We start from the raw sequence: 21127 nt of genomic DNA, 5'->3' as shown, positions 1-21127 counted from the left end.
AATTCCAGCTGTAGATATGTTTCCACCACAACTGCAATACAAATGAAAACTCTGAGAGCATCCCATGCCTTGTGATTTGTGATTTTACATGAATGGAACAGCAATTTGATTTCTGAGGTCAGAACTGTCAAGTGCATAGATACTTTAACTGCTTCTGAGTTTCACGGAAAAAATAAATCATGCAGGCACTTTTGACAATTTGTATTGAGAGTTTGTTTTCAAACTGCAAATAAAAGTGGTTTCAGCTCTTAGTATTTATACACAGTTCAGTCTAACATACTCCAAAACTAGCTTTGCTAGCACTCATCCGTTTGGAAAACGTTATCAGCCCCTTAATACATTTGCAACACCATTATCTACATAACCAGATTCAGGATAACACCTTTAAGTTTTATACTTATGACTATAAAGTATTGAAAACCAAGAATCTAACTATGGCTTAGAACCTAGAGACAGACAGCCGGCTACAGCATTCATGCAGATCTGTAAGATTTAGATTGCAACTCAGATGGGGCCACTGTATTACAGCCAAATTCCCTGACGCTATCTTATAGATACGTAAAAAACCTCTTTATCTCTAGAATAAATCAGATCTATAGGTGTAAAGTAAATGCAGTTTCCTCCTGCAGGTATTATCAGACTCCAACATATTGGGTCTATACTGCAAAGACATGCGCACAGTCAACTTCAGTCAATGAATGGAACTGGAGAACTTTTAAAAACTGAAGTATCACGCTTGCTCCAAATTAACATGTTTAAGGGGCAAAATACATTATTTTAAAATGGTGCAGATGGTTGCCTGCAATACATTTATAAAGCGCACCACAGTCTTTCAGGGTTATCATCTTTTTGCAATTTGATTCTGATTTATTAGTTGTTGTCTAGACACCTCCTCCTTATCAATTTTGATACAGATGAATTCTATATAAATTTGAATGCAGTTAATTTAGACCGAGATGTGCTCACTGACATGTGCTGTACAAAATCAGCTGCACCTTACCTGATCCTTGTTTGATGACAGGAGCTGATGGAGGTGGTGGTTTCTTAGGTCTCTAAAATTCAATAACAGAAGAAAACAGATTGCTTCAAAATGCCTGTAAATCTCATTCATACAAAGGTTGGAGTTAATCATACATTGCTTAACATTAATAATTACGAGACTTGAGACTACAGATCTGTCACATATTTCCCGTGAAATAACTTCATTAAAATGAATTTGAAGAAAGAAAATAGCATTGACAAATAAAATGACATTTTTCTACTTTTGCAATTGAAATGTCCTGCTGAGGGGAAAAAAAAAGTCCAGCTTACATGTCTTAAGATTAGAGAAATAAACGACCTTTGGTTTACTGAAGAAACCTATTTATTTAAAATTTAATCTTGTAAATATTCCAACCCATTTTGGAAAAAACAAACACAAAAAAACAGCTTGATGTGGCAAAACCTGAAGTGTGTTTTTTCAGACTCATAAATGCGGCAAAAATGCAGAATACAGGAAATGCTGCAAAGGTTAAATTTTATTCACTCACTGTGATACATTTACAACTCCAATTGTGAAGGACAGTTATCAGAGTTTTAGATGTTTGGTGAAATTAAATAAATTATTCCAACCAATCTGTACTTTTTACTTTTACCTTCTCTGTTATGACCATTTTCCTAACAGCTCTGTAATGGTATGGCTGAGAAACATGACCACCTAATCAGCGCCAGAACCATTTCTCTTCACCTGCAGGCTAGGGGAGGAATGGTTTTCCTTCCGTGTTGATGTGTGTGTACGCACACACACCATACTGGCATTCACCATATATATCTTGGAATGAATACAAAACCAAATGGAGCACCATGCCAGATCAAATGACATACCGTAACTCTTACTCTTAAAAAAAAAAAATAAAAATTATTGAGCATAAAGCCTAAGTAAAAATTAATAATTGTTTCCTTCATATGTCCATCCTTTTTTCTGAGAAGGCCCTTATTTCCTTTACTACAGATTGATCACAATCACTGTCACTACATTGCTAGCTGTGCAGCACTGTATATTGTCTTGTGGAACTATCTATAAGATGATGTTTCCAGATATGCATAACTTTGCCAAACTTCAACCAACCATTTAGGTTGATAGTTTCTATCAAACTCAGGTTGATCCCCCCCCCTATTATTTTCTATGTATCTGCCAAATGGCTCACCTACTTTCAAGAAAGATCAATTGTTTTGCTCACTTGCAGTAATTAGTTCAGCCTCTGCCCTAGAACTCTCAAGTCTTAGTCTGAATGTTGACAGGGAGCAGGTTTTCTGTGAAGGCTGAGCCCTTGCCACTCACCCTTCCTGGGGCATCTCTCTCAAATCTAGCAAATGTATTCATCTCTGGAGAAAAAAAACATACCAGTTTTGCACAGACTGAGTAAGCCTAACAGCTCAAACCTCTGAAGTTGCCATCCTGCGAGCCTCAGGTTTCTCCTACCACCTTATCCTAACATCACCTCCTGCCATCAACCTGAGAACGCTGTGGCCAAGAACTCAGGAGCTCAGAATGATCTTCTCTAGCCTGGCTGCCGTGGGCCATCGTCCATGAACAGTGAGTCCCTTATACTCTCAAAGACACTTCTGCAAGAATTTAGGCAACATGGTTTAAGGTTTAAATGCAGAAAAGTGCAGAAAAATGTGGAAAGGAAAGAAGACAGGGACAATGAATGTCTTGTGATAGCAATTGGGGGTTTGGTTGATAATGGTTGCAGAGTGCAGTTGGTGCTGAGGATCCAACAGCACAATATACACATTTGGGGTTTTATTCTGGAGTGGTGTGAACCTGATCCCATTGACTGTCCATACGTCAGCAGTTGGAATATATGAGGTGCACTCCTTTAGCAAATCTTTTGGCTTAGTTCTCATCTGAAAGGAGTCTAGTTCGTGTCCCCTGAGACCTGTCTTCGAGGCAAACCAAAGCACAGCAAGTGCAGGTGGACAAGTGAGACATTCACTACAAATCCCACTCCTGATTAAAACACTAATGTAGATAAACACAAAGGAGAAAGGATCCTATGGTTCATTAGACAAAGTGGCTTTAGCTGGAAGCTGATGAGGGAAATATATCGTTTCAAAAAGGCAGACAAAGATCAGAAAGGAGGTAGCGTGAAGGAGCCTTAAGACTGCTGAGGGAAACATGGAGAAGCAAGGAGGAATTACAAGGGTCTGTGGCTGGATGAGATAACTGAGAAGGAGATGGAGACAGACTAGAAGTGAAGCCAGCAGAAAGGAAGCCAGGATTGGTTGGACAAGAAGAGAACAAATCTACAGAGCAGGGACAAAGAGTGAGGGGAGAGGAAAACAAGCTGGATAAAGAAATTTGGTGTCAGGATAGAAAGTAAATCCAGATGGTGATTTAGACTCAGGTAGTGAGCTCAGGGGAAAATCCTGTAATTGAGACCACCTGACAGGTGGAGACTGGAACTAGGCAGTGAATAGAAAAAGCCTGGGACAAATAGCCACATGTGGAAAAGAATCAGGATTGGAAAATTGGGGACTGAACAAGGAGACGGGAAAAGACCCCAGGTTTTTGTTCAACAAGCAGAAGAACTACTGCAACAAATACTTTCAGACCATGGGATGGAATCCAAGGTTTCTGGATCACATCAGAAAATACCTGACAAGACCACTGGAAAAGTATCCATTTCCTTCCCTTTTAGCACTGATTCAAGCAAAGACAGACAGTCTATAGTCCTACCAGTCACTTACTCATGTGGCCAGATCTGTGCCATTTTAAAAAATTAATAAATTTTATTCTCCACATTTACAGCAAACCTAGCTGCAATTTCTAAGTGTCTGAATATTTAATTTATTCTACAAGTTATATTCATCGTACTCAAAAGAAAAAAACACTTAAAGACATATAATTTTTAAGTTCAAAAAGACTGAATAAATTTCACCACAAAAAAAATGAATAAGAGTAAAGATTTTTTTCTTCTATAATAGGCTCACTGTGTCTTAAGGTTTATGATTTCTGCCTCTTCTGGAAATCACCTTCTTTTATTACTAGGCCTATAGCCAGGATATCCACTCTGCTATGGAATTACGTTTTCATCTCCCACAGTTTCTGCTGCTCTTCTACCTTCGTTTTCAATAATTATCATGTTAGCTTTTGTGAGTTGTTTAATAGTTGCTTTATTAAGCTTTCCAAGTTATTTAATTTTTGCCTCCGGCATCCAATTTTATTGCCAAAGATTGAAGCCGAGTGTCACTAAGTCTCGGTTTTATCACAGAAGGCTTACACTGCACTGTGAAATACTCATCAGAAGCCTGACTGCAAACTTGTAATATCCCACTGATGACTGAAAAGGTTCCTATTCCTAAAAAAGGAATGGACTTTTGGGGGAAGTAATCCATTACTTTCTTCCAGGAAGCTGCAGGATTTCTAAATATTGTTTGGCAAATAACAACGCCGTCCCTTTCAAATAAACAGAAGCTGAAAAAGCTTCTGCATAGATTTTATACCTTCTTTTTTAATAAGTCTGAGAGACGTAAAGAAATGTGCCTCTCAAATACCAAAAGCTCACTGTTGTCTTTCAAATCTCACAGTTCAAATTTCACCCTTTTCATTCTGGAAGAGTGCTTCACTGCTGTCAATCAGCATGCAGGTGGTATGTTAACTTTTCATATTCCACCACAAAAACAATGGAGAAAAGTTAACAACTCTGGTCAGCATTGTATCACCTGACTCAGCAAACTACCCTGGGACCTCCAGTTCCTCTCCCTCTCAAACTTAGGACGCAGGACAGAGGGCTTTCAGAGCAACGTAGTGGAGGCGGACTGACTGGATGGGCCAATCAAACCCTTCAAAGAAACTCCATAATATGACTTTGAGTGCCACACGTTCTCTTCATGGATGCTTTGTAACCCAGAAATTTGTTTTCTTTAACCTTTTTTTGTTATTAAGTTAGAAGTAAAACTTTGTCAAAATCACATATCCGAAAGAGAATTCCTTTCAACTCCACTTTCATTCTGTATTCTAAAGCGAAAATGAAAGAATACATTGCTTACCTCTTTTTCAAAATCAGAAGGAAGAAGCTTGACAAAGTTATCTGGAAACACACCTCGTCTGCCATTGAGTTCTCCTTCCCACCAACCCACATCAATGCAATCCTACAAAATAGTAAAATAAAATGAAAACCGCAATGTGCTTGTGCGCTGAACAGATCTGTGTGCTGGAGTGCTCTTTTCCATAATGTCCTGCCTTTTTGCTAGAACATGACAATTTACTGGAGTGCCAGGTTAACAGGGTAATCTGCCAGATAAAAACTTCAGTAATCACCCTGCATTACATTATCACATGGAGCAGCTAGGAAAGAACAATAAACATGCTGTAAGAGCTCAAGAGCTTGCCTGTGTCTAAAGCAAAACACTATTTCACCATTTGATCTATTAAACCAGCGAGCATTTTGAGCACATCTGATATTACTTCTCTCTGACTTCATTTCCCAGAAAGACAATAACTTAATTAAACATCATATATCCCAGGAGGTTAAAAAGCTCCTTTATTTCCCATACTTTCAAGAAAAGCTTGATGCTCAGAATTACTTCTGAGATTATTAAATTTCATCACAGTCCAATTAAGAAGGTATTATACACCTGACCAATATCAAGCATCACCTTTTTCTGCAGCATTTTTGAGCAGCACAATGCAGTGTGTGTAGCAAAACAACGTACAGCTAAATGCTCGCAATAAGTGAACTACTATATCAGTGAGTCTAAACAATGAAAAAAATAGTACAGCTATTTCGGTAATCAATAATAATAGTAACAGAAGCCACAACCATGTTAGAGAAGGTTAAAATTGTTCCTTAAGTCCTGGATGGTAAGCTCCATGTTTACTTATTTTTGTGTTTGCTAAAGAGAATGCTTCCAGTGGAGATTTTCCACATTTTTCTTCTCTGAAAGCTGTAGCTGAACCAATTCAGCTGTTTTCCAAAACACAATTATGGGAAAGTCACCTATCGTATGCTCAGTCTTAAAACCATTTCAGCCAATTTTAGCAGTTGGCTCAGCACCAGGCTGACCAACCTTTCTATCCTCTTGAGCAGTAGCCCTAGATCTTCATGTGGCTCAGAGCCATGCAATAAATATTACACACCTGAGACGTGAGGGAAATGGAAATCCCACCAACAGTGCTTGAGTTGGACATGACAAAACCTCACCAGCGATCTCCCCATTCTATGACAGCCAGGGCTAAACAGGGTGGGGTTTACAGCTTGGATCCCACATCATCTGGCAACATCACCCTTAAGCAATCACTACGGCATCACTGCTTCCACAGCTACAGATCTGGACTGACCAAACCGTCTGCACCTGCCAGGTATACCCAGCTGCCCTGGTAGCAGAGCCACACTGGAACTGCTCAAGAGTTCCACATTTTGGATGTTCCTGTTCTAACATTTCTAATCCAACCCTGTGGAAACTCTCCCAGATTTAACGAAGTACTTTTGCTTTTCAAAAAAATCACATTTCACCACTGTTCAGAAGAGATCAGTTGAAATTTAGCAGCTGTGTTCTCTGAATACTCGGTGGTACTGATGTAGGTCTAACAGTTCTAGCCTGGGGCATGGTCACTGTTCCAGGTCATCCTGCAGTGAGGATTCTCCATCACTCACTGCTGCAGAAACTGAGTGGTTCTTTCCCTGCAAAGACTTTATCTGGGCTGTGGAAAAAAGCATGATAATGCACAAAGCTGGCTCATTACAATCACCTGTCTCTTCTTGCTTTTCAGTAGAGTGAGTGAAAAAGCTGTGCATCTGGAACACCAGAATATAGGGACAAGCAGGAACAGAGGGGTATGGATATAATAAAAGTAGGCAAGAGCAGGCAGGTAGTTTAGGAAAAAGTGAGAGGCAACAACATGCAATAAATAATTATACAGGTTTTCACAGAGAACAAAGCTAAAAAAATTTGGACAGAAGCAAATGAAACAGGCCAAATTCAACAAGCCCCATACAAGCTATGAGGCAACATCCCTTCAGAAACAGCACTGGATCAAGGGGTCCAAAATCTTAACAGTCTTGTGGTGTGAGAAAATAGCTTGAAAAACACCAAGTGGAAGTGCATGTCTTAACACTGTTTATCTACAGAATTTGGCTGTGAATCCGTACCTGTTGTGCAGTACACGTAAAAGCTCTAGGGTTAAAAATGTCACATGCTCACATCAGTCACTCTTGTTGCCATGTGTACAGGGGAACAGAATGTTAAATATTCATTAAAAGACAGATCTGAATTTCTTTTTTCAAAGTGAGTATCCAAAATGAGCAAAAACTTTAAAATACAGCCACTCTGATCTTCATTTCATCATCTGCCTAGGAACGATCATAGCATGCCCTCACAACTTCGAAAAGTTTTGAAGACAAATGCTTACAAAGCATGCACACTCTACAAAAGTACAGAGGGAAAAAGTAAGAGGAAATGAGTATGTCTTTGTCTAGAAGAAGTAAACAGTGGTTTAAACAGCGGAAAGGATCCACTGAAAAAAATCTGAATGTGAATGGGCGATAAAAGATTGCATGATGATACATGTATACAAAATGGCCTTATTGTTACATTTCCATGAAATCATTTGTTTCAGCTGTTACAGGGATGACAGAAGAATGCAAGTTAACTTAATGAAGTGTACTTAATACCAAGAGAAATCTTAAAAATATTGTTCACAATGACTGTGCTTGTTGGTATTTTTCTACAAGTTATAATGCAAAAACATTGGATGATGTTTGAGAGAAAACAGACTAGCATTAAAGAAGATCATTGCTTTTATGTTTTGGGTTTTTTTGGGGGGGAGGGTTAGTTATTTTTCTGTGGCTTTTTATTTAGCTTATTTAGTCCACCTCATCTCCTGAGATAGAGTATGTGCTAATTAAATATGCAAGCTAAATAGCCTGGTTTCTTGCATCATGTCTGTTTTGGGTGTGCATTATTTTTTCCCTTTGTATCTCAATACTCTGATGTAATGTGTTCCTGAGCTACAAATGCAGGCACTGAACAATCCTTTCATTCTTTTCCTGGTCGTTTTCTCTCATGCTCAATCTGTGTTTTTCTCCCACAGTCTCCCTTCTCTTTAGCAGGGTGGCCTTCACCAAGGACATTTACCTTTTCTAGACCTTCCCAGGAGTTATTTAGGAGACATTTTCCAGTTCTGTTAGACTGTCAAGCCTTTGTTAGCGAACTGGGCTGATCCTTGACTAGCTGATGGTTTCAAAATATCCGCTGAGGGAATACAGGGCTCCATGAAGGACCGAGATAATCAGCTAGTCATGCATGGCACGGGCAGGCACTGTGCAGGATTTTACTCTTACTGCAGAGCCAGCACCCCTCATTCCTGATGTGAAGGCGCCCTCCCACTTGGCTCTATCTACTTGCGCAGCCTAGCAATCAGTGCACTCAACTGTTCTATCACATGGCATGTTTTATAATGCCCTCCACCCCCTATGCTGCTAATCTGAAATTGCCAAAACGTTTATGACCCAATTTAGATTTAAAAAAATATTAAGAATAATTCAAGCTTCCAGAGATGAAAAGCTTGTGCTTCAACTGATAGCACAGCTTAGTGCTAGCTAATAATCCTGACTAAACACACATCACCACATATATTCTTTTTAGGACGAATGCTTTTTTATGCTTTTAGGAAACACAAATCTTACCCTGCTTCTTCATTTTATTAACACAAATGAATTTTGCATTCAATGCTTTTTTTAAAGCTCATTTGTTTTCATGAAGACGCTGTTTGTGTTACGCGTTCATTAATCCCAAACAGCTGCAGGTTTGCTTTTTTCTCCTCTCCAGCTTGCCGCTCAGGCTTATGCAGCCAATCACCATGCAGGATTTTCATACCGTAAATAAATCTTTAGGCAGTTTCTCTTTCATTTTCTCATTTACTTTATTTGCCAGAGGAGGCTTCTGTGTCACTGAGCAAAAGGATAGAAAGAGATCTCAAAAATCAAAAGCTACAGATGAGATCTGGTGAAGAATCTCAGTGGTGGTGCCCTCCTGCTACCCACAACTGCAGGCTCGCTGTGCCTCAGCATCCTCTGGAAGCCCACGTACGATGCTGGCAGCAGGTACGTCTGCATCACAAGACAGACCACCATACAAGGATACCCGAGTTACAGCTGCATAAGCTGCCGCAAGTACTAACAAATGACATAACTATGAAGTGCAATCAAAGCGATATGATTAAAACCTTGTGGCTGCCTGTGAACACTGCACAAAAGCTACTCCGATACCTCTAGATCCCCATCAGCCATGCAATCCTAATCAGTCTTTTTTTAATATATCTTCATGAGTTCAAGGTTGGCAAAAGGGCTGTAATTTCAAAATGCAGATTTTATACAAAAGCTGTCAAGCTATTACAATCCAGTATCAATATTCCAAAATTTATTAACAAACAAAATGTATCTCTGCTTTATCTCCATGTTTTCCTGCCAGACTCATAACAATGTAAACAGACAAAAATCAGATGCTGAAATATCCCAAAAGTTCTATGAAAAAAATGTATTCCAATTACTAAAAATGCATCTTAGTTTAATTTAAGAAAAAAAAGGAAAACAAAGGATTTACAAAACTGAAAAGTAAGACACAGCAAAAAAGTAGAAATTGTGTTTGGCAGATACTAGAGTTCATGCAAGTTAGGTGGTAGCTGGGCCAACATTTAGCTACTGCAAAAATCAGCTCCTATCAAAGCTTGACTCAGAGACTATACTCATGTACTCACTGCAGTGACAGTGCAATCAAATACCTTTGAGAAATCCACTGCCAGTTCACATCGCCAAGCCTCTTTTCATTGTTCAGGCAGAGGCAGATTCATGAAATAGAGAAAACAAAAATCCAGAGGGAAATTCTAGCATTTTCTCATTGAAACACAAATCTTGGTTTTATCCACATTTCCACTGAAGTAGCTTTGTTCCAAAATCTTGCCTCTGATGAATTTAATTCAAATGACTCTTTAGAGAACGAAGTAAAGGGAGGGAGGAGAGGCAAAATGAAAGGAGGATTGAAAAGCTCTTCTGTGGCAGAACCAACATCCATTCTAATTCCAAGCTCAGCAGATCCCAAATAAGTGATAATAATCTCAATACATTGGATTTATTAGCAACATTCATTTTGTGATAAGTATTAGGGTAAGGAATTGGACAAAACATAGTGATGAGAAAGACAGAGGTGTTGAGGAATTTTTGAGGAGGAATGTTTAAACTTTACAAGAAATAAATATTACACAAAATATAAGGTACTAAAATGTCAACCTGAGCTGGAATTCTTACATAAGTCAGAAAAATATTGTAAGAGGAAAGGGTAAACGTGGGAGAAATGGCAACTACCAGAAAACCAGAATATAACTAGCTTTTGTCAACATGTTGCCAACAATTTTAAGGGTATACATAGGTGAACTAAAAAACACCAGTCCTCTTCTTGACATGAAGAATAAGAGGGGAAAATATCCTTCATGTAATTAGAAGTGAGACATGCAAGCTGTGAAGAAAATTGTAAGAAGGAATCATCTGGAGAAAACAGACATTTTTTTGCAGAAGGAAATATTAAAATAACAGAAAAGAAGAAAACAAAATACAAACACAAAACCAGTGATAAGATAAGAAAGATAAGAACACAGCTCCACTCTGAAACTTACGTCTGTGGTGACTAAAAGCGTAGGGGTGGGGAGCGGAGATGCATGACTAGAGAGACCAGACAAAAGCCGTGCAAAGATATTTTAACATACAGGCAGAGAAAGTTTCCATTTGGAGCACCAGATTTTTCATACTGTTACTGAATGTAAGTGAAATATAGTGAAATTTGCAAGTAGGGTTGACAGCATACGATCATGGTGTAGTCTCCTTTTGGCAACTGCAGTGACCCTGTAGCCACTCTCATACTGGCTAAGAAAAGCCATAAAACACTGGAGTCATGCTTCCTCCTCTTCTGGGTGCAAGAATCACAACCAATTGCTTGGTCTCTTACGCAAACAGTTTCCTATATTAACAGTTTTGCTTAGCAGCAAAACTACTGCTCTTGTATTAGAACAAGCACCGTGCTGTTCTTCCCTCCGTGCTCTCAATCCAACTGTAAAAAAGCAGAAGCCGGTGGACATTGAACAAAAAACCCCAGCATAAGGCACCTTATATTATGTAGTCTTACAAATACTCCACTCACTGCACAGAAGCAGCTGTAGCTAGACAGACACTACTGACGAGACATTAGCCCTAGTCATCTGCCCAAGCCAGGAGTACAGCTGGTCGCAAGACAAGAACACAAACTTCCCTTCAGTCAACACCATCGCTGGTTTGCTTTGGCGGTAAAAGAGATGACAACGGAGGCTGGTAAGGCAGAGCTGTCAGTCCCCCACTAACTTGATCTTCCCTTTACTAGCTGATACCACACTCAAGACCACGAAATTAAAAGACCTACGTTCATACCTGGCAGGTTACACATCTCTCACACCGAGTTGTGTCCCAGCTATGAGCTTGATGGTGACAGATTGTCCGGTCATGCAAACGTGACTGAACTCTCCCTCCTGGAAACGCTCACAGCTTCACAGCCTCTCTCCCTCTGCTCCAAGTGGGCAGGAGTTTCATGTATCCCAAAGACAGAGGGGGTTTTATTTTTTATAAAGCCCTCTCTCTTAAAAACCAGGCTTGGTGTATTGGGTTTGCGTGGCAAAGTTTTGGTAGCAGGGGGGAGCTACAGGGGTGGCTTCTGTGAGAAGCTGCTAGAAGCTTCCCCTATGTCTGATACAGCCAATGCCAGCCGGCTCCAAGACGGATCTGCCGCTGGCCAAGGCCGAGCCCATCAGCAACTGTGGTAGCGCCTCTGGGATAACATATTTAAGGGGGAAAAAAAAACCTGCTGCGCAACAGCAGCCGGAGAGAGGAGTGAGAATATGTAAGAGAAACAACTATGCAGACTCCAAGGTCAATGAAGAAAGAGAGGGAGGAGGTACTTCAGGTGCCGGAGCAGAGATTCCCCTGCAACCCATGGAGAAGACCATGGTGAGGCAGGCTGTCCCCTTGCAGCCCATCGAGGTCCACAGTGGAGCAGATATCCACCTGCAGCCTGTGGAGGACCCCATGCCAGAGCAGGTGGATGTGCCCGAAGGAGGCTGTGACCCCGTGGGAAGCCCGCGCTGGAGCAGGCTCCTGGCAGGACCTGCGGACCCATGGAGAGAGGAGCCTACACTGGAGCAGGTTTGCTGGCAGGACTTGTGACCCTGTGGGGGACCCATGCAGGAGCAGTCCATTCCTGAAGGACTGCACCCCGTGGAAAGGACACGTGGAAAGGACCCATGCTGGAGCAGTTTGTGAAGAACTGCAGCCCATGGGAAGGACCCATGCTGGAGAAGGTCGTGGGGGACTGTCTCCCATAGGAGGGGCCCCACGCTGGAGCAGGGGAAGAGTGTGAGGAGGAAGGAGCAGCAGAGACAATGCGTGATGAACTGACTGCAACCCCCATTCGCCATCCCCCTGCGCTGCTGGGGGGGAGGAGGTAGAGAAGTCGGGAGTAAAGTTGAGCCTGGGAAGAAGGGGGGGGGGGAAGGTGTTTTAAGATTTGTTTTAATTTTTCACTATCCTACTCTGACCTTTGATTGGCAATAAATTAAATAATAAAGAATACTATGCTTTATTTTACTTTTTTTCTTTTTTTTTTCCTTCAAGCCACTTACAGGAGAGTTAGTGTATGCTAAGAGACTGTTCTTTATCACTTAAATAAAAAACAGTAGCTACTTGGCTGTCTGTTCAGTTGTAATTATAATTTTCTCTTGCCTTTGTTCAGAAGCCCACTGGACTTGTATTGAGATCATTGCTGAAGCCGGCTGCAAATGCCTGGAGATGACGCTCTCCAGCATCAGCAGCCATCCGATACTCACGGGGAACCTACCAACAGCTGAGCAACTTCTGCAGCTTTACCAAAATACATGAAAACCTAACAGAGTCTGAGCAAGGCTGGTAGGCCTAAATAACCTATTCAGCCACTCCACGAAGTACAGCACCGCCACAGCTGGCAGCACATGAGGGACGTCATAAAGGGTTGCAAGAGACACAGAAACAGTTTTACTGCCAGGCAGGTATCCACTGCTTCAGCCATGTTTTCAATTTATTTTAGGGGCAAGGATGTATCCTGCCTTTTCCTCAAAGCAAGCAGGCCTTCAAGGCAGCACCCGCTCCCTCGTCTCTTGCTACCTTTGGAAAGACTGACCATTTCAGGGAGCGCCACGGCCCCAAGTTCATCTCTCCCCTCTCCAACTTACCTTCCGAGCTGCCCCTAGCAAAGGGGAAAGCTTTATTGGTAAAAGCAAATAAGAGGTCTTTCCTATTCCCCAAGGTCCCAAAACAAAGTAACAAGCTATGTATTCATTTTCTCTCTGATGCACGACTATAACTGCAGCTGTGTAAACCCTTGAAGAAATAAATCTGAAAAAGGATGCTCTTTTCATCTGTAAAAAGGACTTCTGTTTTTCTGAGGGAGCAGATCACTGTGCAGGCTGGTCCTCTGAACGTGCTGCTACTTTGTAATACTACTAAAATATGAAGCCATGGCTTAGACATCAATACATAACTGCTCAATTTTTAGCTTTTCTGATTAAAGTTTTTCACACGGAAACATTTCATCATACAGATTTCATCATTATAGCTAGGACAGAAAGCAAAGCCAAGAACAAGAACAAACAGGTCCTCAGAAAAGGTAGCTGCAAAGCATGTACTGTGGTATGCGTACTCTCGGAGTGCTCAAATATGTTTTCTGCTCATGCAAGTAGATGTACTTGCACGCACAGTCATTATTTACGGAGATCTTCTAAAAAACTGGCCTCTGAAAATTACCTTTTTAATTTAAGATTTATAGATTACTAAGCTTAAAATATGCAATTGGCAAGCTAAATTTACAAAGTAAAAATTCAGACTATTCAAAGTATTGAGAGACACTATAATGGTGCAGGGTTTGAAAAAGTGACATTTTCATGGTAGGATACCAGAGTTTCACAGAAATCTCCACTAGAATACATAGTTCCTTGCATAATTAAAAAAAAAAAAAAAATCCCAGCAGTTGGCAGTTGTATCATCAAATGTCTTCCTTCTGCCCTTGTAAAGTTGGTTCTAATCAAGAAGAATGTTGAGCTGGTAAAATGGCATTATTCAGAAAGCCATGAATACCTCTTACACTTCAACTGAGAGCTTTCATGTGTCAGCTCTGCTGTGCTGGCAGCCGCACATTATGTTATTACTACCCTCATTGTAAGCATCTCTCTAGCAGTCTTTCCACAACTGATAGCCAACCTCATGATTTAAAGAAAGACAAACCACCTTTAATGTGAACAAATGTGTCTATAGCACTTTTCAAGTTATCACCCATACACACAGAGATATATGTTACATATCAAGGCTTCTGAATTTGAGGATTAAAGGCCTCATAGAAAGACGAATCTGAAGGACAAGCACTCTGCCATTCAGCCCACCCACGCAGAGCACCCGTGGGGCAGCACTGCTGCCTGCCTCCGGGCTCGACTGCAGCGCTGGGGCCAAGAGGTCCCAACTCTCACAAACGCTGGAGAAGGCCACAGGACGGGCTCTGTGATTTTTAAAGTTGGTGTGTGGCATCACTGGGCAAAACCAATAATGTCTGGGGAAATTTCTACTTTTTTTTTTTACCCTGTTAATGAATATATATAATATATAAATATACGTGGAAAATTTTCAGTGAAAACAAGTGTCAAAGATCAGCATTAGTTTGGTAACTTTGAAATGAACTAAGTAAAACCTGACCTCACTCCCCACCAGATCTTCATTAATACAACCTTGTCACTGAGGGGAAACAACAAAATCATGTTAAAGCTGGGTGAAAAAAGCAGTTTAATAATATTCAAGAATGTTTCTTTAAAATTTCTTACTACGTTCAGTATCACGATGCTGAAACCAAGACATTCTCAAAATCCAACTTTATTTTAAAAGTCATAAAATAATTTATTTTAGAGTTTTCATAAATTCTCATGAAACTTGGTAAAATACCTATGAATGAAGGAAAGCATCTCTCCAGGGGCTTACATTACACCCACCTTGTGCTACCTAAGACTGTATTCAAAACAATCAAGCTTTGTTACTTATTAAGCTCAGTTACTGGGATTGAGACCTTACAGTATAGTGCAAAATTTGTTAAATACTTTTGAAGAAAATGGCTATGATTTAAAGCATCTGGTTAGTAACCAAGTACTCCTGAGCAGAAACATAATTCTAAAATCTGGCAATAAGGCAGAATGAATCTCTCAACAGCTACCTAATCTAAGATCATTTAGATAAGAGACAGTCCAATAGACAATAAATTAGTCTTCTGAGGCAGTCCTGGAGAACACCCATTTTCCCTTTACATACACTTTCTTGCAAATACTCATAGATTATGAAATACTGGAAGAAAAGTATGAGAGGAAACCTCCCAGTCTGGCTCTGTTTGGCCCCTAACCCAGGGATTTATCCTGCTCAGGTCCTCAGCCTATGTCCCAAAAGCCCCAAATCCTGCATGGATCCTTCCCAGCTCCTCTCAGCTCTCATGCCCAAGCCATAGGGAACCTTACATCTGATAATGCCAGTTGCATCTTTTAAAGCTTAAGAAGTCAAACAAGTAAATTTTTCTTTATCCATAAGCTCCAAGGCTCTACTAAGAATTCACCGTGTCAACATTGTACAGAAGGAAATGGGAGAGACCGTCAGAAATCAGACATTATTTCAGCTGTGGCTACACTACTCTTTCCAGACAGTGTTTTTTACTGGAAGGCACAACAAGAAGACACCTCTCCAGAAGAAACAATCTGTTCAAGAATTGGCCCAAGTTATTGGGCCCTGCAAAAAAGAAACTGGCTGAAAATAATGAATGGCCTGCAATACCCAGGAGGTTGGAGTAGAGGATCTCGCAGACCAGATATGTTTTGTTTGTTAAATCTGTTTCAGGCTAGATCTAACCTTTTGACTTCAAACTCTACAAGTAAATAGTTTAATCAGTAATGAAGCTGAAATGCTTTGATGAAATATTTGTACAAACAGGAAAAATGACATTGCTCATTGAACAAAATAGTCTCTTCCGGGGATTCACTTCACTTGCAATGTTCAGTCAGCAAAATATCATGGAGAAATAAGTATGTTCCAGGTCATAAAACCCTAGTACTCCAATACTCAAATTAAAACTGAACTAGCCAACGCAAACACGAAAGATAGTGCTAGTAACAGACATAATTTATGCCTCTGATGAGCCAAGATACAATACTTACATAATTACATTTTTTGTATTTAGAAAGATTATAAAAACATAGAACAAAACATTTGAAGGATTATTTAATGCCATTACTACTTACATCACAGACGTCTTAGGACCAGGCTCGTAATTACAATTACTAATTACTTGGCACTATATGTGCATTTTTACTTTCCCTTTAAATAGCTCTCCCCACCCTGAAAAGGTTAGACTTTAGATAATACCATCAAACCAGCAGGTGAATCCAACATTCAGGATAAAAGAAAGGATGAAGCTAAGCAGTGCTTAGAGCCCACACTGTGAGCAATAATCACAGTTTTCCAGACACCTCAGCATTTCAGTGATCTCTTTTGTAAGCACAGGGCAGAAAAAAAATTCTTTCCTTTTTTATCTTAAAATACGTCACCTTTTTAGATTAGCTTGGCTGTATTAAACATACTTACAAATAAACCTAACTCTTTTCAAATGATGCAAATCTTGAAGCATTTCATGCATGGGGTATCCTGCCACTTCACCTACATAGCTTGGCATGAACTTCCATTTGTCAAAATTCAAATTTGGGGCTTCCCAGGGAACAACAGAATCCCCTCCTCTGAAGGTACTGCTGTAGCACTGCAATCAGTGATAACAAGAACAGGAAAATAGAAGTTCAGTGCGTACTTGAAAAAAAAAAAAAAGATTATAAATATACTAGCAAGAAGAACATTGAAGTGCTGGCTACTCCCCTCTCCCCTGTACTAATCTCAGGTTTCACAGTTTATTTAAGTGCTCAGCTCAAAGATTAGTGTTTCAGTAATGCTTCTAACGATACCAGTGAAATGTAAGCTGCACCTGGTACCTTATTAAAAATACTGTGAGGCTTTATCTCTACACAGACCTTACTTAATGCCCCATTGCTAATCACAGCAGCCAAAAAATGCTGCAAGACATGAATAAGTGTTAAAAAATTATTTACAAACATTTAAAAGTCTTGGCCAAGGACAAGGTTCAGGCAAGAAGAAAAATGAGAGGACAATTACTCACAGTCTGTTTTCCCTATAACTTACTGAGTATATCAAATCATTTTAGAAAATGAATGTATTTATTTATCTGATCATCACTGTTCCCACAAGTTTTATATAACTGCTTTATATCAATCGTATGAGGAAACACTCATGCTTCTGTGCAATGACACAAGTTTTACCCCATGCGCTTGCCACACACATTAGCAGCATGTCGAAAGGGTCTCGTTCTGCAGGACCTACTCCAGTTACCATCCTTCACGGCACCATGGCTTGAAACCCAGCAAAAATCCAAACCTTCTTATTCCCATTAGGTCAAAACCTTCAGAGGAAAGTTTCAGGTCAGGGAAAAGTGACCCTACTGCTAAGCCAGTCTCTTGGCAGGCTGCTGACTGCAGGCGCAATCCTGCTCCTCGTATCACCCTTTCCTACTCACACGCCCCTGCGTGTTCTGTGGCCAAGATTGCCAGATGCAAGGCAAGAGGGAAGGAGCAGAACCATCCCTTTCAGCAGCCACCTACCATCAGTCATGTAAAAGTGCACCCTCAGCATGCACGCTTTGCAAAATAATTTCTTGTATGAAATCAGCAGCTTCAGTATGAGCAGGTTGCTCAATCAGCTAAGGAGGTGGGATATCTTGGGCGGAAAAACTGGTGCTGAGCACAGCACAGGGGGCAAGGAACACAGAAAGCAGATCAGGTGTGGCTATTAGGTCTGGCCAAAGATGTGTTGAATAATTCATGGTTACCTCAGGAGAGAAAAGGGCATGCACCAAGACCCTTTATGGTATTGTTTTCTCTGAGGGAAACACCTGTTTATTTCCAAAGGCAAGCAGTAAGTGCCTTTATTGCTCACATGCTATTCTTTAAAGACAAAATATCATAAAAGCTTTCTTAAAGCTATCATAAAAGCTTTCTTAAAGCTGAACATTATTTAATGTTTACTTACTGTATTCCTTTCAGTTTCTGTATGCAAGATTGTTGCAGAAGTTACAAACGCTCAAAATATCTTGTATTAAAACCCCACATAGGGGCATCTGCGTGACCAAATATTTAGTGGCAACACAAATCCACTGTGTTGCTCTGACAGAAAGCCATTTTTATGTTTTACTAAACCAGATCATGTATTTTCCCCTGCATAACCTGCATTTTTTGTATTGTTATATTAGTAAATTCATTTCTAAAAATAAGATAAAAGCTTTTAGCTGTCAATCAAGAAAAAACAAAATTACCTGAATGACTATCATAAAATATGACTAACTTCTTCCCTTCTTTCGAAGACAACTTTAAGCTACCATACTTCTGCTTTGAAAATTTCTGTTTACTTGGCCAATTAGCTTTATTTTTAATGATGTCAAATATTATCACTCTTTTTTTTTTAACCCAGAGTGGAAAATACCAAAAATTTCATCTTAATATGGAAAAATGAGTGATACTATCTACCTATTTGCTTATACTGAAAGAAAAACTGAAAGTCTTCTAATTCCTCCACATATTTCTATAACCAAGGGTTGTAAAATATGTGTGCGCTATTTGCAATTAAAAGTGTACAGAAAAATTCAGCAATGAAAAAAACCCCGTAGAAACAAATGCAGGAACAGTCAGGTTTCTACCTTAGTGACACCACGACCTAGCGAAATGTTCAATTAAGTATCAGCTAGCGTCCTCCTCTGTCCAGTTCCTGCTCCTTCCCCTGCTCGTGGCCTCAACTCACTGGCAAGACTCTTGTACATCGCACTTACTAATTTCATCCCTTTAGGAGCCTCCTGCATCCGTTAGAGCAGCTGTTTTCCTTCACAACCCTACCCAGCCGAGTTCTCCTTGGCAATCGCTCAGCTAAAGAAAGTGCTCTGGACAATTACCTCCTGCACCAGGATGAGCATTTCAAGATTCCGTAGAGAGAAAACTGGAGAATTGTTTTGGCGAAAGGGCCATACTCGGGCAACTGTCTATAAATAGAGTGAGGGTGAAATTAAGTGCCTAACGAGTACCCTAAGAACTGGAAAATATTAAGCGCTCTGCATAAGGACAGATTCCATACTCTAACACGGACAAACGCACAGAGCAGTCACTGCAACAGTGAAAACATGGCATTATGAAAGAGGCTATCAAGACTGAATCTCATTTCATTGCTTCCTTATACCCTTCTACTCGCCTGTACTTACTTGTCTGTCTTACCACTTGATTGCATGTGCTTCGGGGCAGGGACTCACTACATGTACAGCATTTTGAGCCACAAAACTTGCAAATCTCACAGAAAAGTAAATTATTAACAATAACACCAAAAGCAAATACTCTCTTTGCAAAAACTGATTGCCATTATGCTTATTTTTAGAAACTAGGTTTATGGCTCTTTTTTCCCCAACACAGAATTAAGCACTACAAATTGGATTGCCATTAAATACCTGGATTGTCATTAAATATCTAGACCAGATAATTTGTCATGTAAGTCTTTCACTAGTGACAGGCATTACCCTGTTGCATCTTTCATGATACCAATGCACCAACTTTTCCAGTACTATTTGAAAAGCATGAGTAAGATTTTGGGAGGCTGTACATCACTGTTGCTTTCTTTTTCACCTCGTTAATCGTTCAGACAGTTTTGATCAATCCACACGGAGGCTGGACGTCCTCCGTGAAACTCGCCTCCTCATGAAAGCTCCTTTGCAAAATCAGAAAGGACCCCCTATTAAGTTCATCCATCACTTCAGTAAACACGTTCCTACTGCTAATGCCACGTATTCAGCTGTTAGCCTGCAGCAGGAGAAGAAAGGCTTTGCAATCCAGGTAGGTGGAGGCTGAGGGACAGCCAGGTCGGATACACAGAGCAAGGCACAAGATTATTACTCCAGCTAATATACTGACACCTATTAATTTCAACATCTTGTAAATTCAGAATTAGCAGAATTGCCACTGATACTGCCCTCCACTACTCCTACTGCGATAACAGGGGTTCGGGTGAGGATACCCTTCTATTACTGTCAGCTTTTCAAGTTTACAATGATTTTTGAAGTAGTTCATTTTATTTTTCCAGACCATTTTCATTCCTGTGAACAAAGTGGTCTTTACTGCCTAGAGCTCAGGTAGATTGGTGCAGTGCAATGAAATCTTTCACACTCTTGCAAATAAAACTGCTTTCAAATGAGTGCACAGCTGCCAGTGTGTGCTTGATGTATTTGCTTTGAAATTATTTAGCTATTACTATCGATTCCTCACTCAGGTTGTTTTCTGTATGCCAGTGAAATCTCCAGAATCCTATGCATTTTGTCAGAATTTATTAGAGCTACTACAAAATTTGTAGTGTTGGCATAAAGAGTCTTTATTAACAATGGAACTTAGCCTACAGTAGCTATGTCTAAATGTGCTGGAATGAAAAATCCTAAAAGATTTTCAGGATGACAGTTGAAAATGTCATGTGAATCTTTTGTTGCTTAAAAGTGACTCTATTTATTACAAATATAATCTCCAAAATCAATATTTGAGCACAATAAAACACCTGTTTGCCACTCTCCTTCAGCCACACAGTGCAGTCACTACCAGTGTTCTTGTCCTTGTCCAAATGCTGTCAGGAACATTTTGAAGACACTGAAAAAATTACCTAAGGAACATAAATGTTTGACATTACAAAGTATAACCTACAGGGTCAATCTCATGGCCTCTTGCCATTCATATCTTTTCTGTTTATGAATGTATCTTATCATCAAATTGCACAACAATCACCTTAAATGTACAAGTAAAATTACTATATTTTGCTTTTTGTTCTCTTTCTTCCAAAGGAGTATTTTTCTTAGACCCCTTTTTGCAAAGCAAAGGTACCCGGTCTACTGTTTTATTGCCTTGAAGATGAAGTTTTTACCTTCCTTTACAATTCTG

General features: G+C 40.0%; 1 protein-coding gene across 7 annotated transcripts in view; it reads right to left on the bottom strand.

Moving 5' to 3' along the window:
* Positions 1 to 21127, bottom strand: part of SH3KBP1 (SH3 domain containing kinase binding protein 1) — a 247382-nt gene that overhangs the window by 31789 nt on the left and 194466 nt on the right. For all 7 annotated transcript variants that reach the window (XM_076356614.1, XM_076356599.1, XM_076356606.1 and 4 more), the window contains 2 exons: positions 5035 to 5136; positions 1001 to 1052 (listed from right to left, as the gene is read on the bottom strand). In XM_076356614.1, the coding sequence (XP_076212729.1) occupies positions 1001 to 1052; positions 5035 to 5136 (154 nt within the window). The remainder of the gene's footprint in view (positions 1 to 1000; positions 1053 to 5034; positions 5137 to 21127) is intronic.

The sequence above is a fragment of the Aptenodytes patagonicus genome, chromosome 1 (genome assembly GCF_965638725.1).
Source record: "Aptenodytes patagonicus chromosome 1, bAptPat1.pri.cur, whole genome shotgun sequence".
NCBI classification, from domain to species: Eukaryota; Metazoa; Chordata; class Aves; order Sphenisciformes; family Spheniscidae; genus Aptenodytes; species Aptenodytes patagonicus.
The sequence above is the reverse complement of the archived record's forward strand: the minus strand, read 5'-3'. Positions and strand labels throughout refer to the sequence as shown.